Consider the following 13,422-nt stretch of genomic DNA (forward strand, 5'->3'; position numbering starts at 1 on the left):
AGAGCTCGGAAATGGTTCGGTTCTATTTCCGGCCATCTTCATCATCGTACTGCTTACCATCGGGTGGTGCGAACAGTGTCGCCTGATTGGTACCTAGCGCAGGAATCCCCGTCTTCCACTGGTCCACCGTGGCGGAACTGAAGGCCGGCAAACGGTTACGTAATAATAAAAGCAGCAACAAACCCGGCTGGGTATATTGGATTTAGTATAACAGTGCGGTTGGCCACTGCTTATCGAAGTCGACCTTGGCAACAAAACGAACAGAAAAGCAGGCAAGCAAAGCGCGCGCGGCCTGGTGCGATCGAACGTGTCAATTAGTGCAGTTGCCTCCCGAATAGAAAACGCAGAAAAGTAACCAAAGCAACCTCATCGACGGTTTCTAGTGCGCCAGTAAAAGGCCCCCCGTGCAAGAGAACGTCACACTTAATTGGTCACACACCAGTTATTTTCGCCATTTGGCAGTAACAGCTCAAGCCAACTAGCCTGTGCGCCCCCCCCCACTCAGTGAAGTCGAATCAGTGAGTTCGCGGTTTTAGTTTTTTCCTTCGCGGCAAAGTTTTGTTGCTGTGGGCAAACCATTTCTTGCCTTCCGACATTTGCGTGCAGCTTTCCAAAGGCGCGCATTTGTTGCACCTTGCTTCCGTTCGCCGTCAGCACAATCAAACCAAACAAACGGGGCTCCGGGGCTGCCGACCGTTCACTGGTAGGACACGACGCGACTGTCCTTAAACTGTTGTTGCTTTGCTCTTCCGCACGACCGTCGTCACCGTCGCCACACAGGAACGCCGAAGCAACGTGGTGTGAAAAGTACACAAGAGAAAACAAACCAACGCACCACCGTCGGTTTTGTTTTGCGCATCCATTGCAAAAGGCCTTACGAGTATTTACAAAACACAGATCATCCTGTTGGTGCGGGAACTGCGGTGGTGCGAAGCAGGGACATTCTTTTGCGTCTCTCAACAAGCGTGTGTCGTGCGCATCGTATGTTTGTGCAGGTAGTTCGACGTACGGAGCGAATGCAAACGCGAGTACATGTGCCCAGCGTACTTTTGTCCTGCGAGTGTGCCAATTTCTTGTAAGAACGGAAACATCCCGTACCCGGATCCGGCAGGCATCAGCATTACATTCAGCATTTTCATCGGCAAGCAGTAGTGTGTTCCAGCGGCTACAGCTATGGCTTTCAACGAGGTAGGTGTCTTTTGAAAACATTACTAATTGTACGCTTTGTTATCAATTTTAGTGCATGAAGTAACTCTTCTCGCCCTTTCAACCTGGTTTGACCGACCTGTATGTGCTTCGTATAGAAAGTTTGATTGCTCGGATGAATCATAATTGATAATACGCTAATACGGCTCGCGTTGCAGATGGACGTTGCAGGACATTAATCTTCTCCGACCAACGACCTTGACCGAAATGCTTCTAGCGCTGCGGTTTCGTACGCTTCCGTAGCAGACAGCAAGAGGGCAAGCTGATACTGGAATCGTCATTTTTATCGATCAGTCTCACTGTAAATTTCGGCGGGTTAACGATTTCGCAACTGTAGGCATAACCAGCAGAAAGGAGCATATTTGGTATCTAAAGGACATTCTTTGCCTTTTCTTGCACTGTAAAATAGCTCAATAACCAGCAAAGTCCATTACAAACGAATTGAAATGAGTATCATTGATACTTTAGCGCTTGCAAGCATATATCCAGTCCGATAGTAAAAGGAATCCTTACATCCAATTGCATTGATGTGAACGGTGTAAGTGTGAATGTGGCCCGCAAATGCGAAATGTTGTCGGTTGCTAAATATAGCGAAATCGTTTTACCAACAGCAGCTGCACATTTTTAAGCTTACGATGTTATAAGAGGTTCAGAAATAGCTGTCCTTTAGCTTAAAAAATAGCCATTACTGCGTCTAAAAAGGAAACATTTTAAAAGGAATGTTGGTGTGTCGGTTATGTGCACTTATACCAAACTTGTGTAACGGTTTTGCTGACTTATACTAAAATTGTATTTTTTTTCTGATAAACTTATCAAACACTGTATAAATAATATGCGGGCATGTACTACGATATTTCAAGTTATATGATTCATGCAATTCATACAGAATGAAAGTGTACTATACGGTACCTAAACTTATATAGCAAGATTAGTGATTTTATTACGCAATTTTGATATTTTTTAGTGAGCAATCTCTTTCAGCACTAGGATTTCGCTGCAAGCGCAAAAGCAAAAAATCTCATTGGACTTATCGCAAAAATAGATACAGGATGTATAGCAAAACATTAGACCGTGTTGTTTGTGGTTCAATTGAATGAATCACACATTCCGACGCGATTTCATACGGACAATGGGCCGTAGTGCAAGTCACACAGCCCATATCAGCCATATTCCGTGCACAGTAAATGCTGTGTGACGGTGTGAAAAATCTTTCATCCGTACCAGACTTATAGATTGATAAGAGAGTGGATCGCTGGATTGGTTGCGTTTGGGGTTGAGCACTTTCCATGTGGTTGTGCTTATCTATATAACTGTTGCCATAAATTATGTACGTGTTAACCGGAATCGGAACTGGTCCCAGTGTATAAAGTGAGGGAGGTTTCTTGGCTATTTTATTGCTGTTTTTTGTTGTAATTTTACTCTTGTTTTATCTTTTGTTCTATGTCGTCTATTGGATGCAGTTCAAAAACAGCTCGACTGTTAATATTGTTAGCCCAGAGACTGCTTTTAATCATAACGCATGAAGTTGTTCTACTTTTCATAACTAATGTTGTTGTTCTACTTTTCATAACTAATGTTGTTGTTCTACTTTTCAAACTTTTCAAGAACAAATTAAGATAGGAATTTTTACATGCTCAATTGGAAACCTCTTCGAATTGTACAACTAACGATTAACTTTAGTGTCTATTCGGATGAAAACAAAAGTGCATTGAGACATTTGTGACACGTCGCTACTTCAAAACAATAGCTATGCGATTACAAAAAAAAGTTTCCTAACGAAAACGAAACCCTAGTCGAGTTAGTGGGTTGCGCATGATCGTGCGTGCGAAATGCTTTTGATACCTTTGGCCCTTTGATGCTATTGGTTTGGGGTCACGCTGCTGTAGAAACGTTTTCTTTCCTACACAATTATGCACTGTCGTGTTAATGATAATGAGTTTCCCGGCTATAACATACTTTTGCACCGTTTCAAACGATAACGATAGCAAGAAACAAGTTAAAGGAGTTTCGCACAACTTTCAACGCTTTTCCAGCCGGCAGAACAGTTCGAAAATGATAATGCACTTCTATTTGTTGTCTGGCAACTTTCGCTACTGGGACATGCATTTCTCCAGGTGCATCGTACAACAAATTTGCATATATAGTTTTTTTCCCGCGATACCACCTGTACAGCGAATGAGTAGCGTAGGGAAATAAAATAGTGTGCCAGTATAATGAATTTTTATAACCACTGAGTTTTTATATATAATCATTTAGTTGTTGCCACGATACTATAGTCACCGGTAATATTGGTGTGATGAACGATTGCTATTGATTTCGAAAAAGACAATTAAAAAACTTAACCTTATTACTTAACTTAATTGATTGGCCTGTTGGTTAAACGATCTCAAACGCATTTTAAGCTAAAAGACACTGGACTTGTCATGAATTTTACCTTCTTTACTAATCTAGGTTAGTTTAATACGCGATCAATAACCTTTCCATAAAAGACGAGCCATCAAGTGTGTATAGTGTGTTGTGTTGTCGGGATAACGCTTTAAGCACTTCAGACGATCGAAATGCTTACACGTGAATCGAAGTGCATAAGATTTGAACAATATAACGGATCGATCGATCGCTTACAACAAGGCTCTTTGGATTGTCTTGGTTCTTGAACTTAAAGCTTTTTGGTAAGGGTGTTATGCAGGGAGGTTCTATATCATTTCCAACATAAAGCATTATTGCTGTATTTTTAAATTGTACTGCAATTTTTTGTAAAAACAAAAGCAAAATGTACAGTTTACTAATTGAATTTAATATATCAATCATGCTCATGCTAGTGTTGTGTTTGGAAATGTGGTATATCAATTTCATTTATGAATTTCATTCCTGTATGCATCATAATAGAGCAAATTTTCGACAGTCCAATTGGCAAAACGATGCTCGAAGACAATGGGTGGCAAACAAACGGGTTTCATTATTTCAGCTACAAAAGTAGGTCAAACATTGACTTGGGGTTGTTACATTTTCCAAGCCCTCCTCTATTCAACCTTCTCGTAGATGAGCAATGTCTTCAATGGAGCGCTTTGCGCAGCCCAAGAAGGAAAGTATCTGCTGAAAACACGTTCACGTCACAAGAACTACTGTTGAAACGGCAGTTTTGCGGGAGATACCAAGATCAACAAGTCGCTCGCTTAGTCCGCGTACTCGTAGAAGGAAGTGGATCCGGTTACGAACCGTGCCGTTGACTTACTTCTTGTGACAAGTCGGAATGCTGATGTAGTTGCGTCGTCCAATGGCGTTTTGTTGTTGTTGGGCTCGGCCGGTGAAGCACCTTTTTCTTCCCCATAAAGCGTTCCCAGGGCGACACAAACACACCGCGCGCGCACTCGCACGTCAGCAGCAACAATCTTGAGATTCCATTCCCTCCTCCGAATCGCCCGGCCCAGGAAGAAGAGAACGTGAATGACTGAGCTAATTTCTCCCACAAACCCACCAATCCCATCGAGGAAGTGGGCTTCATCCCAACCTGCCACCTGCCCCATCTGGCTGCATCCCTCCTCAAGGTCCCCTTTTTTCCTCTCCCCCCCCCCCCCCCCGCTGCACTGCGGCACCGCACCAGCTGGGCGCAATAATCAACTCTCGAGGCAGGTCTTAGGCTCGCGCAGTCTCTCAACTCAGGCGCGTTCAGTATCTTTCTCCCCTCGGAAGCACGCGGTTGTGTTGTTTGCAGTGTACTATATATTCGACTGTTTTAGCTGTGTGTCTCCGGTCTGGCTTTCTTTTGCTGTTTTGTTGGGTCTATTTTCGTCGGTCGGTTAAATTAAGACCGGGAAATACAAACCCGGATTCGGATTTGACCGAAACCCCGCTAGAGAGTCTATGTGGCACTAATAATCGTGCATAATTCGTTGGAAGGGGTTGCCTTTCCTTTTGCTTACAATATTGATTCAAGAGCTGTTCGAAATTAGATGATTAAAAGATCACATTACGAATAGATGCTTGTGATCTATATCGGATGTGGTGGTGGCTGTTGTTTTGTGTAATGAAACGTTCAATCCAATGCCAGGAAGGTAGTGAAACATTATAATGTGTTTGGTTGCAACAAGTATTGGAAAATAACCCACATTATATGAGTCATGCCCAGTTTCTTGGTGGTGTATGCGTTTATCAGTGAAGTGCTGGTGTATTGTGAGATAGCCACGATTGTTAGCAAAATTATCGCAAATACCTCGTTGGCCAGTGATACGCCCATTGATCGTACCGGTGCTATATACGGTCCTTGAGAAGGGTGTGAGTGTCCTACGACGCATAGGTTTTTGTGCGATAGTGATTGATAATTGTACATCCTTTGTTTCGCTGCATACAATCGTACAATCGTGTACAATGGTATATTCGAGCCGCGATACCGGCAACTATCCAGTGTCCTCGCTGTTGAGGACCTCTGTTTCATACGATCCGGCCAATACGACGCCAGCCGCAGATTCCGAAATGACGTCGCATTCGTTGACCATGGTCGACGAAACGATTGTGCACGATTGGCAGATAAGCTCGGTGGGCGTCGGGTGCACCGCCGGGAACCAGGAGGCATTGTTGGCCGCCTACCATCAACCGTCGTGCACGCCGGAGAGGCCACTTTCGGCAGGTTCTGCTTCCACCTCTTGGTCTGCGGCAAGTGGCATCGAATCCGCAACGGATGAGTTCACCGTTAATCAGCACCATCATCATCAGCAGCAGCAGGAAAAACAGGTATCGAGTTCGGTTTGTTGCTTTTTTTGGTTTGTTTGCTGCGTTCACTTCGTTTGCTACGGGATCACTAGCTGGCGCTGGCTGGCCGGTTCTCTAATGCTGGGGAACACTTGGCCTAAATGTAGAGGAGGCAAGAAAATGTGGCGGTCAATGTGATAGGCAAAAGATGGCAGCATCATCAAGCGGCCTACAAAGCATTCAGAAGCAATAGATGGGAACGATGGCAATGTAGGATTCTTCTCCTACCGCTTTACGGTATTTTGATAGCAGCCAAAGTGTTTGCTGCACATTATTTTGTTTGATTCGTGTACTGTTTTCATTTCACCGGTGCATGTGCTTATGTGTGTGTTAGCTTTTTTTAATGCGTTAACATTGTTCAGCTGTTGGTGCGTTTTGAAGTGTTGGATTTTTTTCAGATCATTTTAGTGTTTTTAATACACCTAAAACAAAATAAAAAAACTCCAACCTTGCATATGGCGCTATCATCTTTTTAAACTGTTTGTTAAGAAAGTAGTTTAAAACACTTATTCTTGTACATTATTTATAAATATTCATGAAAAAGAACAAAATCTTGAAGAACACATCGAAGAAAGCTGTCCTTCAAGAACAAGATATCAAAAAATATAAATTGAGGGAAAGTTATCTTCTAATACGTGTGACACGTAAAATAAGTGGGTAAATAACAGTGCTGAAACATCACACTACCATTATTAGTCGATTGCTATGAAAGGGCTTTTTGTCGATTCTGGCGATTTTTTTTTTAAGATGATAATTTCTATTATAACATGTTTTCCTCTTTTTTACAATAACAAATATTTCTCTTAGTTCTGAATTTAAAATAATATTGCAAAATACAAGCTTTATCAATCTACTTCGTTAAACAATTGCCACCAGCAGAGTGTTTTGTTTTTCCATCTACAAAAGGTTTCGATTTGAGTGGGATGCCTTTTTTACATGGGTTTCTCATTTACTTTTACTTACTTACGAAACACCGCCAATTGGCGACGGCTGCTAGTGGTTTGTGGGATTTGAGTTTGTAAAAGTTGAACGACCTAAAAGCTCTGGTTCATTATTTCCTCTCCATACGCTACTTTCTTCGCTATACTAGACAGGCAGTTAAGCTAGAAAACTCACATTACCAGGAGTACTCACTTTATCTCATACAGTTGCCTTATTTTCTGGACTCTCTGTGGTATGAAGTGGCATGTATTGACAATATAACGGCACCATGTCTCGAAGTGTCATGAAGAAACAATGTTCGATGAGAAATAGTTGTTAAATATATAGCTATGAAATAGTTCAATATTTCACCTTTCATTTTATGATTTTTTTAATATTTTGGATAAGTTTTATTTGGATGATTTTTTTTTGGTAAGCGAATCTATTTGTAAGATTTTTGTGAACCCAGTGTATTTATGTTAAGAACAGAAAAAAAAACACATTTTCTACAAAGGACCAATCGTATTAAAGATTCAATTTACATTCCTACAGGGTTTTTTTTTCTAGAACTTTTGACACTTTTCCATGGTTTTTTTCCGTTTTGTAAATGTATATAATGTGGAACCCCTCATAACGAATAGCCCTCATAACGAGTTTTTCACACACCGAACAAAAAGGAATGCTCAACAAATACTTCTAATAACGTGCGAAATCTTGCATAACGAGTAAACGAGTGCTTCTGGTGCGTTTTTCGGTGCCGATGAGAAATCAAGACCATGATTGATAAACATGCTCACATTTCTTTGATTTTGATTATCACTCATAAATCGCTAGGTAGAGAAGTGTCGTAATAATTGTTTGAGTCACAAGTGCGTGGTATATGTATACGAGAGTTTCAAATGCGTTTTTCCTGGATCTACTAATCCCCGATATGGAAAAGAACCTCCCGCATAACGAGTTTTTTTGTATAATAAGTGAAGCACTGGAACAGATTAAACTCGTTATGAGGCGTTCCACTGTATATTGCTTGCAAATAGTGAATAAACCGTGGAATTACAATTTTAAAGCCTTTAAACGTTTGAAATTTCTTTCTGAGAACTTGAGTAATGACGGTACGGGCCATTTTGGTTCTAAAATACAAACATAGGAGTATTTAGTTTTAACATTGTACATAATAACTTTAACATCTCCTACCAAATTCAAATGCTGATCTACCTTATGTATAGTACATGGATATATCGTTTATAGATTAAATAACAAGTTATAAAATTTTCCTACCTAGGCTGTCGGTTGATGACATTTTATCGCTTTAAGTATAAATTTTATTCAAAACGTAACGATGATACAGGCAATAGAAGGGTTATCGTTTGGAATGGCTTATACTAGGTCACATTTCATAAAATTTGGAACGGCTGATGTAATAGTACCCATACACTTGGCTTCAAGCAAGATTAATAAATTTAATCTAACGTTGGATAGATGGAACACGTTCCACTCGACGTCACGTTATTACAGCGTTTACATGTTATTCATGTTTTGCTTCAACACTTTTCCAGTATCGATCGGTGATTTTTTTATTCTCATGGTTTATCAGCTCGCCACGGCTTGGTGTCGTGTGGATAATCGATGAAATATAACTTCACAGATTAAGGCTGACAGATTCTATTATCTAGCCGGAAGTTAGTTCGCTTTATAGTAATCGGATAGGACGATCGATGTAATGGTGTAAAGTTTATAAAAAAATACTGCAAAATAATATGCAAGTGTCCCTAACTGTAATAGGCAGTTTTAGTATGTTGTAGTACACAATATGGTTGTATGTTGTAAACAATGTTTCCCACAATTTATGCGCTTAAGCTTTTTGCTTTAGAATGTGTAATATGATTAGAATTGAAACTATCTATACATAATTAGATATCAATTTTTATTCGCGGCGAATCATTAGTTATCAGTATAGAAAGAGATAATGGATAGACTGTATCGTCAGATGAGAAATGATTCTCTAAACGTCTAAAGAGACGTTTATCAAAAAAAATACTAAAAAGCCTGTGCAATTTCAAATTAGCGTTTGTATGATTGTCACGAATTACAAACATCAATCACTTTTTCAGACGCAAAGAACTATCATTGCTTTGCTGTTATGTTTTTTTTTTACAATAAATTATGTATGTACATACATTCTATTAGCAATAAATAAGCTTAACCCTTTCCAATTGCTACATTTTCCAATCAAGAAATGCGTTTCTTTCATAGAATACCTAAAGCTTCAGTTGATTATGGTTCTGTCGTTGTTATATATCCTTTGACGTTTTTTTGTAATTTGATGTAATTTATTTTAGCATCATGTTTGAAAAATGAGATCAGGTTTAGGTTGATAGGAATTGTCCCTATTGTTTATATTGTTTTAGTCAAATTTATATTAAAAAAAACTGTCAGACATCGCCTAGAATTTTCAAATGTTCTATTCCACGTAACTTGTTTTGGTCCGGAGCAGATTCATGCTTTGACTTCACGATATCTCTGCGAAACCCGGTGTTTTAATAATGCGGTTTGTGACTACGCATGGTTCGTCCCTTGAAGAATGTTCTGACTTTTTTCCCAACATTTTTTGCAGTAGTAGTTCCACTCTCGAAGTACTCTTTTTTATTCTCAACGCTCTCACGCATTCATAAAAGTGCGAGCGTAGTATCGAACATGGCTGCTTCATTCATATTTTGTTCTCTCTTCGTCTGAACTGCTCGAATATAACTCGAATCGTAATAATGGTCTCTCTGTTGTCGCTCGAATTGCTTTGTCATCCTTTCGGCTGTTCGGCTCTCGTCGGTGTGTTATGGTTTTGAACTATCCTTCGCACGAGCTGCCAACGGCGTTTCACCGATACTCGCAAAACAGAAGTCCTTCAGCTGTGGCAAGCACCGCTTGGTCGTTGTGTTTCCTCATATCAAGCGATCGAAAATTATCCTTCCGTGATTTTGGGTGGTGCAGGAAAAGTGAAAGTTTCGCTGTTTAATTTTCATTACGTTTTGTGATTGTGTGCTGCTTCCCTTCCAATTCTACCACGTCTAACCTGAGGTTTTTTGAGTGGATTGGGCACGGCTTTGCTAGATTTAATGCGAATTTTACATTACTCACCCGATGCCTGTCGTGTGATGTGTGAGTTTGTGTGTGTGATCCGCATTAAAGCTGAATGAATCTTTCGTGCCTTACTGCTGGTTGATAATGTCACCAGGGAGCAATTTGTAGCAGAACCCACAAATTGCAAACATATGTCCGGTTTTCTGAGTTGTGCAACGATTAATTATTGCTGGTGCCTAGAATTGCTTGTGTGTGGATGTGCGAAGCGTTTCTGGTGCTAGTAACGCAAAGTTTGTCCGCTTCGCAATAAAGTGTCTTAAATAACACTAGGAAAAGTCATCACCATTGCGATAGTACGATAACAATTTGCAACCATTGATAATCGCGTGCAGCGGTGTAAGGCTGGTGCGAAGAAGAAAAGAATCAACTTCTTCAAGTACATCCTTTCTTTTACGATATTTCGCCGCTGGAAAACAGTCCACAAGGCTGAGGAGTGTCCATCGCCCACTGGATTTGCGATGGTGCTCCAAAATGCCTCTGGGATTGCAACAACCACCACATCCGTCTCTGGCAGTGAAGGAACGTCTTCCGGTCACTGTGGCCAACAGTACGCCGATGCCGGTCTAGTTGGCTACAATGGAGACGGAAATGGCAATGGTACTGGCCATCACAATGTCAGCTGTATCCTTTCTTCGCCATCCTCATCGTCATCGATCCACTCGCCGGGCATCGATTGCAACCGGAATCGAGTGATAGCGAAGGTAGACGGAATGAAATACCAACATCGTGAGTCATCGGAACTGATGTGTCATAGCCCCAACAGCAACCCCAACCACAACTATCATTATAACAATAATAATAACAATAATAACGAAAACTGTGGTGGTGGTGGTGGAAAACGTCAGCATCCTACAGCGAGTGGAAAAGGAGTTTGTGCTTCGTTTTTCTCTTCGGCACGATCCCCGCAACAGCAAAAAGATGCGGGAAAGATATGTTCCAGGTCGAAGCCGGTCAATTCCGGATGCCGTATGTCCATGGTACGTTGGAAGGAAGTTTCATTTTGCAGAAGGAGCTAATGAAATTTTCACATACATTCTTCCCAGGGATATTAGCTTCAACTAAACACTGGTTTTGTTAGAGCCCTCCTTTGTTGAAAAGTGTGATATTTGTTGTTGAAGGCAGATTACAAGAAAATATATTTTCATTGGTGTATGAGATGCCTACAATGTTTGACAGCTTTTCATCATCCTAAATTCCCTGCCTTAAGATGCTCTATGAATATATTTATGTACATGGACAATTTTAAATTTGAAAATAATTTTGTGTATGCATGGCAAAACAAGAACTTCTAATTTATTTAACTAAATATCCTCCATGCTAGGGAACAAGCATATAAAAAGAGGTTATTTAAGATCCGATAAGTGTTGATAGGGATGAGGCATGCAACGCACAGAAGTATCACGTTTTATAACCAAAATTAGTTCTCCTAGTAGTAGGAAACTTATTTGCATACTTGACGTCAAGCGGACGTTAGAAAATTACGAATATGAATAATAACTTTTTATTGGATTAAGTCGTCGGAGAACCAGCGGGAGCAGTAAACATACGTTTAGACTGTTCGTTGGCGTACCAAGCAGTTTTGTATTGATATTTCGCTGCGTTAGCCTTTTTAGTGTATGTGCTAAACACGTTCATACGTTAGTGGAAAATAAATCGACCGGTAGAGACTTACACGACACGGGGGTTGCGTTATAGTTATTTTCCTGAAAGCAATTCTATCCCGAAGAGTTTCTTGCCGACAAACCTTATTGTCCATCATTGAGCCGGAAGTGTGGTTTTGTATGTTATTTTTGTCACTGTGTGGGTTTCTAACGCATGGTTGAATGTGTTGTTTTTGGATGAATTTGAAGTTGTTTTAATTAGGCCAATCTTTGTATGTAAGAATAATTTTGTCCTATATATCTGTAACTTATATTCTTTAATACTATAAATTTAACTTAAAGATGGTTTTTCATACCACGATACTAGTTAAATGTGTTTGCAATAATTCTAATTAAGTTATGAATTGACAGATTTTTCTTTAATTTTCGCGGCTCGCTGTGGTGAACAAGCTTTTTTAAAATATATCTATCCGTTCTTATCTGCCCTCAGCGGTAGATACGGTGTTTATCGTTCGGATACGTTATAATTAATCTATTATTCTTTTAATTCAAATCCTTTGTATTGTCACTTCCAATTTTTGTGTGTAACCATCGATAGACATTGTCTATAAATAGCGTATTTGCGTAAAATCTCGGGAATGGTACTATTTATGCGTAGCATATATATGATATGACAAAGCTTATTTCCCCAAGCTAAGAGAATCAAATAAAATATTTGAAATTAAATTTAATCTAATAAAAAAATTGAGGATTTTATATACCATATACATAGAAAGAATTTGGTCACAAAGTTATTGACATGAAGTGTTTGTGCATGTAAATTTGTAATTTTATACTATGTTACAATTTCATCACGCTGAATTCGAATGGACATCTTTTGCATGAAATGACAAAGTATGTTGTTTCTCCCTTGCCAGAATATCATTGCAATGACTATCTTGTGTTATTTGATGAAGTTATCGAAATTTGTGTTATATATACTGGTATTTTGAACAGTTTTATTTTCTTTCTGTAAAAGATGTCCTTATTTCCCTGTGGGACAAAAACTGTGGCCTTTTCAAAGGAATAAACATACAGAAAAACGTTTCAATAAAACTGAAAATCAAAATTGCTTGCTGATGTTGGTTCCCCTGCTTTTACATTCCGGGAAACGATATTATCGATCGCTAGGGAGGTTAAACTAGCACACCTATTAATCGATGAGCTTTTATTCAAATGAGCAGTGGCTGTACTTGAAATATTTGCATCAATTCTTGGGTCCAGAGTATGAAGACAGGGTCACTTTCTTCTCAGTTATTCGCTCTCTTCCTTACTGTTTACTGTTGACAGCAGAATCGAATGTGGTATAGACTTGCTAGTTATTATTTGTTCTTCTGCTTATTTGAAGCAACGTGTAATGGGTCAGATATAGGGTAACATATGTTTAGCCCATGCCTAGCGTTCAGTTCAGGAATTTTAAAAGACTCATGCAGTTTTCTCTTTATTTCATAAATTTTAATAGGAATATATTTTAACGAATGTCGACCGCATTTTTTAACTGTTAAACGTCATGTGTTAGCAAAGTTCGTTACTCGTAAACATAAATCATATGCTACAATAAATGAGCACGGGAACATATTGGATCGGGTGACACTTTGCGTTCTAAGGCACGTGTTGGCTGATGTGTAGCTCTAAGCAGTCGATGCCGTACCCGAATAAACAAACATAGCTTCACTAGCACGGCTATAAACCGTCACATTCAGGGTAGCTTTCGCTAAGCTTTTGAAATGAGAAATTAAAAATAGCTATACTACCATTCGGCTTTTCTGCGCTC

At 39.7% G+C, this 13,422-nt stretch overlaps 1 protein-coding gene across 3 annotated transcripts in view; it reads left to right on the top strand.

Annotated features, from left to right (window-relative positions):
- Nucleotides 1–13,422, top strand: part of LOC121598081 (serine/threonine-protein kinase svkA) — a 45,256-nt gene that overhangs the window by 984 nt on the left and 30,850 nt on the right. The window contains exon 2 of one of the 3 annotated variants that reach the window (XM_041924630.1): nt 996–1,188. In XM_041924630.1, the coding sequence (XP_041780564.1) occupies nt 1,174–1,188 (15 nt within the window). In that variant the 5' untranslated portion in view covers nt 996–1,173. Of the gene's footprint in view, nt 1–995; nt 1,189–4,876; nt 5,935–9,769; nt 10,986–13,422 lie in introns of those variants that run through there. The other 2 variants (XM_041924629.1, XM_041924627.1) reach the window with 2 other exon arrangements.

The sequence above is a fragment of the Anopheles merus genome, chromosome 3R (genome assembly GCF_017562075.2).
Source record: "Anopheles merus strain MAF chromosome 3R, AmerM5.1, whole genome shotgun sequence".
Taxonomy (NCBI): domain Eukaryota; kingdom Metazoa; phylum Arthropoda; class Insecta; order Diptera; family Culicidae; genus Anopheles; species Anopheles merus.